The 13,479-nt window shown below is 35.2% G+C and overlaps 1 protein-coding gene across 2 annotated transcripts in view; it reads right to left on the bottom strand.

The window, feature by feature from the left end:
* METTL15 (methyltransferase 15, mitochondrial 12S rRNA N4-cytidine) overlaps positions 1–13,479 on the bottom strand; it is a 224,375-nt gene that overhangs the window by 76,894 nt on the left and 134,002 nt on the right. For both annotated transcript variants that reach the window (XM_063094545.1, XM_063094544.1), the window contains exons 5-6: positions 10,131–10,322; positions 5,984–6,162 (exon numbers count right to left, since the gene is read on the bottom strand). In XM_063094545.1, the coding sequence (XP_062950615.1) occupies positions 5,984–6,162; positions 10,131–10,322 (371 nt within the window). The remainder of the gene's footprint in view (positions 1–5,983; positions 6,163–10,130; positions 10,323–13,479) is intronic.

Below are 13,479 nucleotides of genomic sequence, written 5' to 3'. Positions count from 1 at the left end.
CATCAATTTTTTAATTAACGCTGATGTTATTTTACGGAATCCAAACCTTATACAAGCAGAACCTGCCTGATCTAATGTGCATTTTGTTAAATTTACATATTAACATTGAAAAAATATTCACTAAGTGCCTTCCCAGGGTCAAACACTATTCCTTTTTTAAATTAATTTTTTATTGAAACATATTGATTGTACATATTTATGGGCTACAGAGTTATTTTTCAAAACCTGTATACAATATATGTTGATCTAATCAGGGTAATTAGCATATTCATCATTGCAAAACTTAATCATTTCTTTATGATGTGCACATTTGATCTCCTCTCTTCTAGTCATTTGATAACATGCAGTAAATCACTTTCAGTAATTGATTCCTGGGTTGTCTGTATACCAATAGAACTTACTTTTCCTATCTTGCTTTAATTTTGTGTCCATTAACTAGGCTCTCACTATTTTCCCTCCCCCCTCTCTTTTTCCACCTCTGGTAATCACAGTTGTTATCTCTCCTTTTAACAGTCCTACTTATTTTTATTAATATTTATTTGTTTTTGATTTTTAGCTCCCACATATGAGTGAGAACATATTGTATTTCTCTTTCTGTGCCTGGCTTATTTCACTTAAAATAATTTTCTCTAAGCTCATGCATGCTGCTGCAAATGGCAGAATTTCGTTCATTATGTATACATATCACATTTTCTTTATCCAATCATCAATCGATAGACATTTAGGTTGGCTCCATATCTTGGCTATTGTGAATAGAGCTGTGATAAAAATAGGAGTGACATGTCCCTTTGACATGATGATTTCTGTTCCTTTGGGCATCAGTAGTGGGATTGCTGGGTCATATGGAAATTCTATCTGTAATTGTTTGAGAAACCTTCATACTGTCAAACACTTTCTAAGAACTGGAGTACAGTGATGAGTACGAAAGTCCCGGTGTAGTGCCCTCAAGGTGCTTATAGTCTAGTGCAATGCTGTCCAAAAAGCAATATAATGTGATCCATATATGTTATTTAAAATTTTCTATAGCTACACTTAAAAAATAAAAAGAAACAAGTTAAATTAATTTTAATACTATATTTAACCCAATAGATCTAAAATATTACCATTTCAACATGTAATGAATACCAAAACTGAGATATTTTAAATTCTTTTTTCAAACTAAGTCTTCAAAATATGATGTGTATTTTGCATTTGTGGCACCTTTGATTTGGAGTAGCCACATTTTGAGTACTCTGTAGCCACATGTGGCCATTGTCAACTCTGTTGAACAATACAGATCTAAGGGAAAACTTAAATAATAAGCAGGCAATAAGATACAGCATAATAAATGCCACAACAAGAAAATGCAGTGCTATGGGAACATCTCAACTAATCTGAGTAGTGCTGGGAAAAACTTACTGGAGCAAACAATATTTCAACTCAGCTCTGAGGGATGAGCTGGTATCAGCCAGAGGAAAGAGTAGGGGTAGGGCACAGATATGACAGAAGCAGCAGGATGGTCAATATTTCAGGCAGAAGTATATCCAAGGCCTGTAAGTGAGTGACTACGGTGTGATGAGATCGCAAGAATTTCAACATGGCTGGAACAGAGATTTTTATGGGAAAAAAGAGAGGTCAAGATGAAAAGGCAGGTGGGAGCCAATTCATGAAGGAACTTGCAAACTATGCAAAGGAGTTTGGACTTTATTATAAGGAATCCATCCTTTCTAAAACCTCTAGGACTATATATATGGAACTGGAAATTGCAGGCTGAATATGCTCCTCTTCACTGGAATACAATGGGCAGCAAGAGAGATGAAGATGAAAAGGCTAAAGTTAGATGACCATTTATTAGAGATGATAAAGAGTCTAATTCTGGATTAAAAGAGTCCCTCAGGCCATTTTTAACTCTTATATTTCATGACTCTAACTCTTAAACTGTAACAGTAATAGAATAAAAATTAAGCTTAACAAAATGTGATTTGTTATTTATAAATCATTTTTGTAGGGAACACTATATAACACTGCATACGTATTAAATATTAAAATTCCTGGCTAGTAGTTCTTAATAGTGTATGTATGAACATGTGTTGCAGTAGTACAAACAGTGAAGTTCTGCAGGTAGATTTTGGAATTCTCTCCTAAATTGCTTACAAATTACTGCTTTGATAATGTACAAAGTCATTCAAAGTCGTTGTAAGTAATGTGTTCCAACTTGGAGTCTCGAACCTGTCTTCTGCAACTTCCAGGATACAGAAGAGTACTGGAACTGTAGTTACGCAAAAGGCACCAGGCTTTAGGTTTTACAAATTATAGCTTAATCATGTGACATGTTATCAAATTTCACTTAGTACATTGTGATTCCAGATGTGCTGGTCTTCCTTGTCCTACTAGATTATTTGCTTTTGGAAACAAAGAAAGTGATTATACTTCCACTAATAAATGGGCCTTAATATGTGTCACGAACTATGCTGCATATTTTCTAGAGTGTTTGATAGTCGTGAACATATTTAGTGTGAACTTATGAGAACCATAAAAGACATTTAAATATAGTCACTACCTATTACAGCTTTCTAAACTCATGTTTGTTAAATATATTGCTTAGGAATTGTACTGGGTTGAATAGGGTCCCTCACAATTCATGCCTAGCCAGTTCCTGTGAATGTGACCTGATTTGGAAATAGGGTCTTTGCAGATATAAACAGGTTGAGATGAAGACACACTGGATTAGGGTGTGCCTTAAATCCAGTATGACTGGTGTCCTTATAAGAGGGAAATTCGTGTGCAAAGACAAATGTATGGGGAGAACGCCAAGTGGCTACGGTGTCAGAGGCAGTGATACATCTACAAGCCAAGAACACCAAGAATTGCTGGCAACCACCAGATACCAATATTAGTCAAGATTTTCCCCTAGAGCCCACCTTACATCTTGACTTCAATTTCAAGCCACTAAAAGTGTGGAAAAATAAATTTCTGTTGTTTTAAGGCACCAAGTTTGTAGTACTTTGTAATGGTAGCCTCAGGAAACTACTATCAGAACCCCTTGTGCCCTCCTCATTGCTTCCCATATTTCCTTTATATTATGGTTCACTCAATAGACCTCGATTTAATGGACATGACAGATTAACCCTTTTCTCTGTTAAATAAATTGTCTGAGGGTAACATTCTACTCTCTAGTTTCTATACAGTTCTCCTCCCATCAAAAGAGTTGTGTGCTTACAGCCCAGAGTGCTTAGTATTGTTATTATATAATGTAACCAAATATTACATAAACTGATGAAATATGAATGGAAAAGGAAAGATGGCTGTTGCTTCCATGAAAACTAAGTTGGATACTTTAAAAACGTTTTTCTGTGGGGCGGGGGGAGCTGGCCAGTAGACTTAGGAAACTTTTGACAGAGGTAAGTCACTTAAAAAAGCAATCAAATTAGGTATGGGTGAGGCAATTATAAAAGTTTGAAAAAATCATGAAAATGTAGAAAAAAATCCTCATTCAGATTGCTTTGAAAGTACTTTTCAATTCTTATTTCATTTTAATAAATCTATAACCAGAGCTTATAGGATATATGTCATAGGTGTGTAAGAATGGACTTCATGGAACTGCAATTAAGACCTAGGTATATAAGAGGGTACATCAAAAAGTTCATAGAAAAATTAAATTAAAACATAATACAAATCCTTCCATGAACTTTTTGAAGACCCCTCGTGTGTGTGTGTGTGTGTGTGTGTGTATACACACACATGTTATTTGTATAGATTCTATAATTCTCCATACAATCATAACTCCAGACTACAATAAATATGAAAGAAAGTTTATACTATAAGTAGGGGTTTATTATACTCTTTTTTTATTCAATCACTTAACTGTATAATCTGTTAATGTGTAAGTTCTGTAAACAGAGGATATATTTGATTTGCTCCCCATTGAATATAGCAGCCTCTCCTGAAATGTTTTTTAATAAATGAGCACAAAATCAAAACAGATATTTTCTGTTTTTCCCTTTTCCAAAAAATCATATTATCAATAAAGTTGTATTATTATGGGATGATATTTAAGACACACTAATAGAGTCATATAGAGAACTCAATGTTTTAATGGCATTTGCTAAAACGGGGTTTTACTTATCCAAATGTGAATATTCTCACTTTTACTGTATCATCTGTCATATACCTTATGAGCTTTTCACATTATAATCTTTGAGAAAAGACTTAAATTGTTCCTTTTGTAACTCTTCACATAATTTCTATCTAAAGCCACAGTGTTATTTCCCCAAGTTTACATATTAGGATCCAGAGACAGAAAAGTTAACTTAATTTCTTAAAGGCAGGTTCCCAATTATGCCACAAATTCAAGAGCTTCAAAATTCTAGATCAGTGCTCTGTCATTATTTAGGCTGTCAACCTTTAGCAAACTGAGCCCTCCCTGAGCCTCAGTTTCTTCAGTTATGAGAGGAGGTTTTTTGGCTGGACAACCTTAAAATGCTCTCTAGCCCCAAGCTCTCATTTTCAACATCAGAGAATTTTGGATTTTCTCCTGGATAAAAAAAGTGACTTCTCACTGTATCTCTTTCCAATATGGAAAACAGAAAACTACATACATAGTTAAAGAAGGACAGCAATGATAAGATGGAAATATATTAGTTTGTATGAAGTGGGAATAAAAAAGAGGACATAAGACAGAGTGAATTTAATGTCAGCATGCTAGTATAACCTCTTTTTAGGGAAAAAAAAATACCATGAAATATTTTATGTTCATGTATCCAACAAGAATTCTGCTCTTACTTGCCTAAAGAAATCTCAGTGGTAAGTTGAAAGGGCTCTGAGGTATGCAGATTAAAAATTAAAGACTTAGTCAACTCTTTATATTTTATCATCATAACTAAGTACTATATAATTTTATTTAATTGTGTCATAAAACAATGCTATCTGATCTATAAATCTTAATTATCTGAATGTATTTATAACAATGTATTTACAATATATAATGTATTTATAATTCCTTAAACTATGGATAATATTAAGATAGAGGCAGCCAGTATCAGGTTCTTTTCATAAGTAACACAAAGTTTTTTTTTTTTTTTTTTTTTAACTTATTTAACTACTTAAGTAATTTAATAGGAACCATTGAAAAGAAATCTTAATATATTTGGTAAATAAAAATGATATAAGGTTTCAGAAAGTCCAAGAAGATAACGAATTTACCATTGAAATTCTGTTAAGTGCAGGAGTTGTATTTTTGCTTTGGAAAACTTTCATCATGGAACACAGCTGTGAAATAACTTTGGCTTCAAACAGAAAGGCTATAATAAAGCGCCTCTTAGCTAGACTTAGGTTCAAGAGGTTTATGGTGGCAAACAGCAAAAAAGATGAAACATTTCAATAAGCCCCTCAGGCTGATTTATTTAGCATTCACAAAGTGAAATAACCTATACATCACATACCCTTTGTTAGCCGGTTGTTTAGAATAGATGTATGAGTCACTGGATTTTATTTTAGCAGTTGGGCAATGCAATTCTCCTTTTGCCCAAAATATTAAAAGGTAGAAATGTGAAACTAAGAAAGGTAATGTCAGATCTTATATAGGATGCTTATCAACCACTGTGATGCATCAAGAAATTCTTCTGTTTCTGTTATTCTATGTTTACCTTGGTAAGCACATATGATAAATTATCTTGTGTAAAAAAATCTATTATTATACTAATCACCAAACTACAGTATAAGCAAAAACACTGTGAGGGAGAGGTGTTAGAAAGGGAAACTTGGAAAAACAAAAGGAAGCTGACATTAGAGGACAGGCAATATTCTATTCTATCCTACATGGTTTCAAATATAAATTAATCCCTCTGGGAGTTTGGGGGAGGTATATATTTATTTATTTATATATATATATATATATATATATTTATGTATATATATATATTTTTATATATATATATATACGCATTTTATATATGTATAAGCTATTTTTTTCTTCTTTCTGACACTTCAGAATTAACAAAGGTACCTGCGACAATGCTGGCAAGCTGCTGGGTTCTGGTGATAGGGTAGATGCTGCGTGCCTGAACGATTGCTGAAGCTATTTTCTTGGCATGCTTCTCTTCCCCATATGTTCTTAGGATGGATGCAAGTGCCTGTTGATCTAAAGCATTCACAACATCAGCAGCGGTGGGCATGTTGGGGTACCTATGCACAAGAAAAGCCAATTAGTTCACTGACATCAGTTTTCATTGACAAAAGGTGAAACTTCAGAGTACTGAGAAATAAAATCAGGCATACGTGCATACTCTAGTAGAGCTTCTATGGTTTTAAAGTCAGAGACTGAATCTTACACAAATTAAATAAACTTTTCATTTCAAATACCCATCACTATGGAAAGTATGAACTGTTTGTAATATTCATCAAGGTCAAGGCAGCAGGAAGTTAACAATATTTTAGTATCTTTTAACTTTAATTTACAAAGAAGTTATTACTGCTCCTATAGATTTCCCTCAAACCAAAATAATGGAAAATGTTTGAATTTAAGTTGTTCAAAATTTAAATTACTACTTAAATTTTTTTCTCAGTATAAAAGATACAAGGCTTGCTGATGATATTTGAATGAACCTAGATTTCAGGAACTTAACTAAACCTGAGGTTGTGAAGTAACTGACCACTTATGGGGATATAAATTGAACCTAGAAAATCTATACAAGAAGATACTGCTGGTCAATTTTCCTTACAAAAACTTGAACAATCTTAATAGCAATGATGTATATTATTTCAAATGCTTAATGACACTGGCTCATCCACCCATGACAAAGGTCATCATGGGGTAAAACCTGGTAACTGGCAAACAGTGTTGAACAAGCCTAGATAATAATTTCAAGTGGAGGAGAAAAAGAAGTACCAATCTCTGGCCAAAAGAAAAAAGAAATTATAGTAGCAGAAAATAGCATTCACTCTGTCAGAACATTCCAGTTCACTTTAGGGAAATAGGCCAAAGAATTCTAAGTGATGAGCTAACTGTGACCTTACTTATTAGAGTGATACTTTTACTAATAGTACAGTTACTACTCTTATAGTTAATATGTTGGATTGATTGTTGGTTGGTACCATACTGTGAGACTTTTAACAATGATATGGTAGCTTTAAGACTCGAGGCTCAAACTAGAGTGAGGTTGCCAAGGAATGCCTGAATCCCTCCTTGAAAATATTAAATTATGCCTTGTTAACATGCCTAGCGCCTCCAAGAGAAAAATGTGTTGTCATCTTTGGCTTGTTCCTTGTTTTGGAATATCCTTCATCTCTTTTTATATCTGTCTCTCTTTTTTGGTCAAATTTGCTTTCCAGATACTATGATTGTCTTCTTGTCTGGCTTGCATGGCACCCCCAGAACAAGGAACATCTTATAAGGTAACCCTATTTCCAACTCAGTAGGCTTTGCTTTTTCAGCTTTCGGGATGAAGAGCTGATCTTTAGAGTCAGATGGATCTAGTTTAGAATCCTGGTCTCCCTACTCATATTGGATAAGCTTTTAACCTACTAGAGCCTAAATTTTTAAACCTGTGAGATAAAAGACCAATGTTTACCTCACAGAATTGTGGGCAGAACTAGAAGTACATACAACTGTACAGTAGATAGTACAATGCCTGGCATATAGAATATGTTCGATGAATGCCAATGTCCTTTAGATTGTCCCCATTCATATATTTGCCAGCCATTATCCTTGGCTTAAATGCCAAAATCCCTGCTACACCTTACCTAGTTGCAAATTCAACTGCCCACACCACTGAGCATTAGAATAAACCTCATTAATGATGGTAAATTTAGACTACATGGGATGTAGTCCAGCTCTACAAAGACAATTTTAAGATTACAATGGATGTACTCAGTAGTTTTTCATGATACCTTTCTACTTTTAAATAAGAAAATTAAAACATTTGGCTCAAGTGGAGTTGAGTGAACAATAGGCATAATTTTATTTTACTCTTATATTAAAATTGACTAGTAGTATAGAAGTTTCCATAGTGCTACAAGGCAAAAGAGGCATCACTCTGGAAGACTGGCAGGTTACTAGTTAGCTTTGAAATAGGCATTCATATGGTAAAGAAAGCAAGATCTGAGATCTGCCCCCCAACTTAATAGGTTAGAAGATTTGATCTTAACAGTACTCTAAAATTCACTGACTTACAGTGATTAAACTCACGAGAGGAAGAAAATAACAACCTAAATGCCTATTTATTACCTTCTAGTAAAGAATATAACTGCCAGGCGAACTAGCTAGACTCTCAAGTCCTTGAAGTGGTGAATTTCTTTCTGCTATATGCGAAGGCTTATTATAATCTGAAAGCTGTTGTTGAAATTGGGATCAGCACAGAATAAATTATGTTTTAAGACTTCATTGTTAAGTGACAACAGGTTAAGAAAGCCTCTTGCATCCATCTTCATCACAGGGATATATTCCCCTACGAGATCTGACAGGCCATATTCATTGGCCTAGCCTCCCTCTTACCATAACAACACCTGGATTAGCATTGCACATATTTGCATCTTTAACTTTCCCTTTTCTATGAATTCTTGTGAATTAACTCCCCTTTCTGAATGCCACATGCTTTCTTCAGATCTGGTAATATCTTTGATTAAGTTACAGTCTATATCTGGAAGCCATTCAGCTTTTACAGATATATTTGCTCAACTCTAATATCGTCTCATACATTGGGTATAGACTTAGAGTTTAATTCTTAGGTGCAATCTTACTTTCAGATTCTTGGGGAAGAACCTCAGGGATCTAATTCACAGACTTTAATTTGATGATAAGTCTTTACATTAACAATATGGGGATCTACTACTATTAACTAGAAGCTTTGTTCATTATATTTTAGAAGGCATGCTCCTTAGCAAGACAAAGGAACAGCAAAAATTTCTTGACATTTTATTACCTCTGCAGAACCACCTCCATCTCCAAACATGAGAACATATTTGACCTTTACTATTAGTCACTGGTTTTTAAAGGATTTTTATTATTTTCTTTTATGATCACATTCTTCATTCTATGAAAGCCAACAATGTGTGCAAAAGAAGGCATAAGACTCAGAAACGAGGATTCCAACAAATCTAGGTCATAACCCAAGTTAACACATCTTATCATAACATGGGGAAAAGGCTATATGTGAATAATTACCACAGGACAAAGCAGTTGTGGTGAAGCATGATATGAAAGAGAAAAGCATGGTTAAACTTTCATGGTTAGGCTGTTCAGTCTCTGGGCCAGAGGTGGGCATAGACACAGGTGCTAATCTAAACTTTTAAAATTAATTTGAATAAAAAGGAATTATTCCTATTCTCTCCTAGAATGTTATCTTGTATTCAACATATATGTTATCTATTTAAATAATGGAGAACAAATGCTAGTATTTCTAGGGTGGTAAGGAATGAAGAGAAGGTGTAAAGGATATCCTATGCGTACTACTGTCTTGATATAGCACCACATAGTTTCTCTGGAGAAGGTTCAACCAAAGTGACTGTACAAGAGATAGGACAAAATACACAACTGCTGACTCTAAGATCTTGCCTATTTTGCATTTCGTATTCTTTTTTTTTTTTTTTTTTTTTAAAGATGACCGGTAAGGGGATCTTAACCCTTGGCTTGGTGTTGTCAGCACCACACTCAGCCAGTGAGTGAACCGGCCATTCCTATATAGGATCTGAACCCATGGCCTTGGTGTTATTAGCACCGCACTCTACTGAGTGAGCCATGGGCTGGCCCTGCATTTTGTATTCTAAAAGAATATGCATTAAACAAAGTTTTTTTACTTTTCCCAAGAGGAATAGTTGGGCATGAATAGAACGGGAACCACTGTTTTAGTATCATGATATTTATCAATATTGTTAGTAGTCTAAAAGTTCATACAATATCAGTGAAAAAGATAATCAGTATGAAAGTTATCCTCACTATTTTGTGTAGAGCCAATTATTTTTCTTTTAGCATTCTAAATCCAGAGAAATACTAAAGTCTATAATAAGTAGCAAACAAAACTGATTTATTATGCATGGGTAGTGTTAGGTGTGGGCATGTGATTGGGAATTCTGCAGTCTTAAAAGGAAATTAAATTCAGAGTATTTTTGAGAAATTGATTTCCTACTGTGAGGAGAAATGCTTTATCAATACTCACCTGTCGCCATCCATCCTCATGTCCAAGGGGCCATCCTTCCGAAGGGAAAAACCTCTTTCAGGAGCATCAAGTTGCATAGAGGAACACCCAAGATCCAAAAGAACTCCATCGACAGTCCCTGGCTGCACTCCAGCTTTCATTAGTAAGGCTTCTGCCTGGCTGAACTGGCCTAGCATAGCTTGGATTTGTTCACTGTGAATAAACCCAGGAGATAGAGAAACACTTTTGTTATGTCTTTCTTTAAGTTTATGATCAATGGAATGGAGCACATCCTGTTATTCAGATGACATAATCAATATATATTTACTGAGTGCCAAGCACATGCTTAGCACTATATAGACATATGGATATGGAAACTGCACATCTTTGAATTCAAACACCAGAGCTGATTTAATGTAATTTTATTCTTGCTAATAATAAGCACAATTTACTGTATATCTTTGTGAAGGTAGACAATATACTCATAAATTAGAAAAATTCCTTTTTCAGACCAGGTCTTTTTCTCCTTAAAAAAAAATTCTTAACTCTACAGGTAGGAAAAAGAATCACATGGCATTATATCAAAAGAATAACTTTAATCAGTAAGCTAATCTAAATACAATAAGTAATAAAACAGAAATCATAGAAAAAAACATATATCAAATATGTTTAAGACAACTATTTTTGCTTTCTCCATGTGATGGAGTTTAAATGTGTTGTCCCCTCCAAAACTTGTGTGGAATTTTGATACCCAATGTGGCAGTGTTGGAAACTGATTGAGTCATGGGGGTGGATCCCTCATGAATGGATTAATGCTCTCCCTGGGGGAGAGGGGATTAATGAGCTCTGGCTCTATTAGTTCCCACGAGAGCTCATTGCTTAAAAAGACCCTGGCACCTTCTCTCTCTCTCTTGCTTCCTCTCACCATGTGAACTGCTTGTACCCGCTGGCTCCCTGCCACTTTCCGCCATGAGTAGAACCAGCCTGAGGCCTGTGCCAGATACAGCTATCCCAGAATCATACGCCAAACAAACCTCTTTCCTTTATCAATTACCCAGTCTCAGGTATTTCTGTTATAGCAGCACAAAACAGAGTAAAAACACCATGTTTTTCTTATAATTAGGATAGGCGTGCTATGCAGCTAAACACTTGAGGAATGAAACTATGACTAAAATAAATGCCTTCTTGCAGAAGCAATGTTTTAGCTCTCAGCAGGGATTCTGAAGTGAATGAAGTATTCAGAATCAACAGACAGGCAAGGATTGGGATCACCTTGCAGCTATACTAATTCTCCTTCCCACATAAAGTGAGATACTGCCTTCCGGGTTCTTCAGAAGCCTTAGGGCAACTGGCATGAATTTTGGAAAGGGAATGTGAAGAGAAAAATTGGGCAGCACTCTCAAGACCTCCTTCCCTCTGTCTAAAGGTGGGTGAATGTGGATTTCAACAGTGTTGGGAAATTCACATTTATAGTATTTACTTACATGTTATGCTGTTTAAGGGGAACTTCACAGCTCAATGGTAATTTTTTCTCAAATTCTGATAGAGAAACTAATTTTCAGATTCACTCACCAAATATTTATTGAATATCTGCTATGAAGATTCCTTTTTTTTTCATTGAGCTACCAAGGGAAAAAAGTTTTTCTGACCCTCACTTAATATGAAAGAAGTACCTAGCCATGACTATTGCTAACAGGCCAGCAGATACCTTGTCCCAAGGGACAGAGAGGGTTATAGCTAGCTTTGGCCAATGCTGTAGAAGGCCAATTAGAGAGAAAGAAAAACCAGGACACTGAATTGAGCCTCATCTAAAACCCAGCTGAACTTTTGAATTATAATAGCCTATAAATTACCTCTGTTATTAAATCCAGTTTGAAAACATCCTAACTACTGTAGCTATCATGCTCCTCAAGCCTTCTTTTCTCTAAATCATATCTCTTGTTTCTTCAGTTATTCTCCATATAAAAAAAATCTTTTACCATGCTAGTTACTCTTTTCTGAATGTGTTCCAGTTTACCTATGTCCCTAGATCTGAATTCCATATCGATCAGCATAGAATAAAGCATACTCTTGCCTCCTTTCTTCAGCTCAAGATCAAAACAGTTTTCAAATTTATTTTACACTATTGACTTATACTGCCTAAAATCCTTTGTTCTTTCTCATATGCACAGCTGCTAAGCCTGTTTCCTCCATACTGAACTTGGGCAGTTTTGTTAATTTTTTTCAGTCTATGTATAATTTCTGCTCTACACATTTTCTACAGCCCTTTTAGGATTCAGATATTATCTTTAGCTACAGAGATCTTTTTTACACTGCAGCAAAAGTTTCCATCAAATCACTATTGTCCAGTCTTAATTCCTTAGGCATTATAGGTATTATCCTGCTTGCAGCTAATGTACTTATAAAATAAATATAAGATCTTATAGAGGATGTTTGCATTCTTGGGTGCCCTCAAAATTAACTGTTTAACACACAATATTCATACAGTTTCAAGCCTCACTATGAGTAAATAACAAAAATATAATCCTTATGGTATAAAACTCAGCATGATAACGTACAATGAGGAGATCATATGAAAAAAAATAACTGTATTAGTCCAATTTGTGTTGCTACAACAAAATACATGGAACTGGGTAATTTATAAAGAAAATGAAATTTATTTCTCATAGTTTCCAAGGCTGGGAAATCCAAAGTCCATCTGGTGGTGGTGATGGTGACTCAGGGGTCTCTCACTGCAAGATGGTGGAAGCAGAGCGAACAGAGAGAAAGAGGCAGACTCTCCTCTTCTTTTAAAGCTCTCAGAACTACGCTCCTGACCACCATCTTTAATCCATTCACTACTGCACGGTCCTACAATCCAATCACCTCTTCAAGGCTCCACCTTTCAATTAACATAATAGGATTTCCCATCCTCTTAACAGTCACAGTGGGGGCTAAGTTTCTAAAACATAAAAGTTGGGGGACACAATTCAAGCTTTAGGGGGGTTTGGGGGACACAATTCAATCCACTACAGTAATCATGACATAACACCACAAAATAAATCATGACTTTAAGGCATCGTTTTCTGATGCTACATCAGCTATGTGTTTCTAGAATTGGATTGTGCTCAGACTAAAGGAACCTTCCACAAAGTTTACTGACAACTCTGTTGAAAACTCAGCCCTAAGTTCAGACCTTGAAGATCTTCACTTCAATTATGTTGAGGCTAATTTTCCTGGATAGGAAGATTCCATGCCCACACTTTCTTCCTCCCTTCTTTTCTCTTCCTCCTTCCTTTCCTTCCTTTTCTCTCTCCCTTCCTTTACGCCTTCCTTTCTTTCATTCCTTCTTTCCTATTTTCTTCCCAATTTTACTTTTCAGTATTTCTGC

The sequence above is a fragment of the Cynocephalus volans genome, chromosome 4 (genome assembly GCF_027409185.1).
Source record: "Cynocephalus volans isolate mCynVol1 chromosome 4, mCynVol1.pri, whole genome shotgun sequence".
Classification (NCBI taxonomy): Eukaryota; Metazoa; Chordata; class Mammalia; order Dermoptera; family Cynocephalidae; genus Cynocephalus; species Cynocephalus volans.
This window is presented reverse-complemented; position numbering and strand designations above follow the sequence as displayed.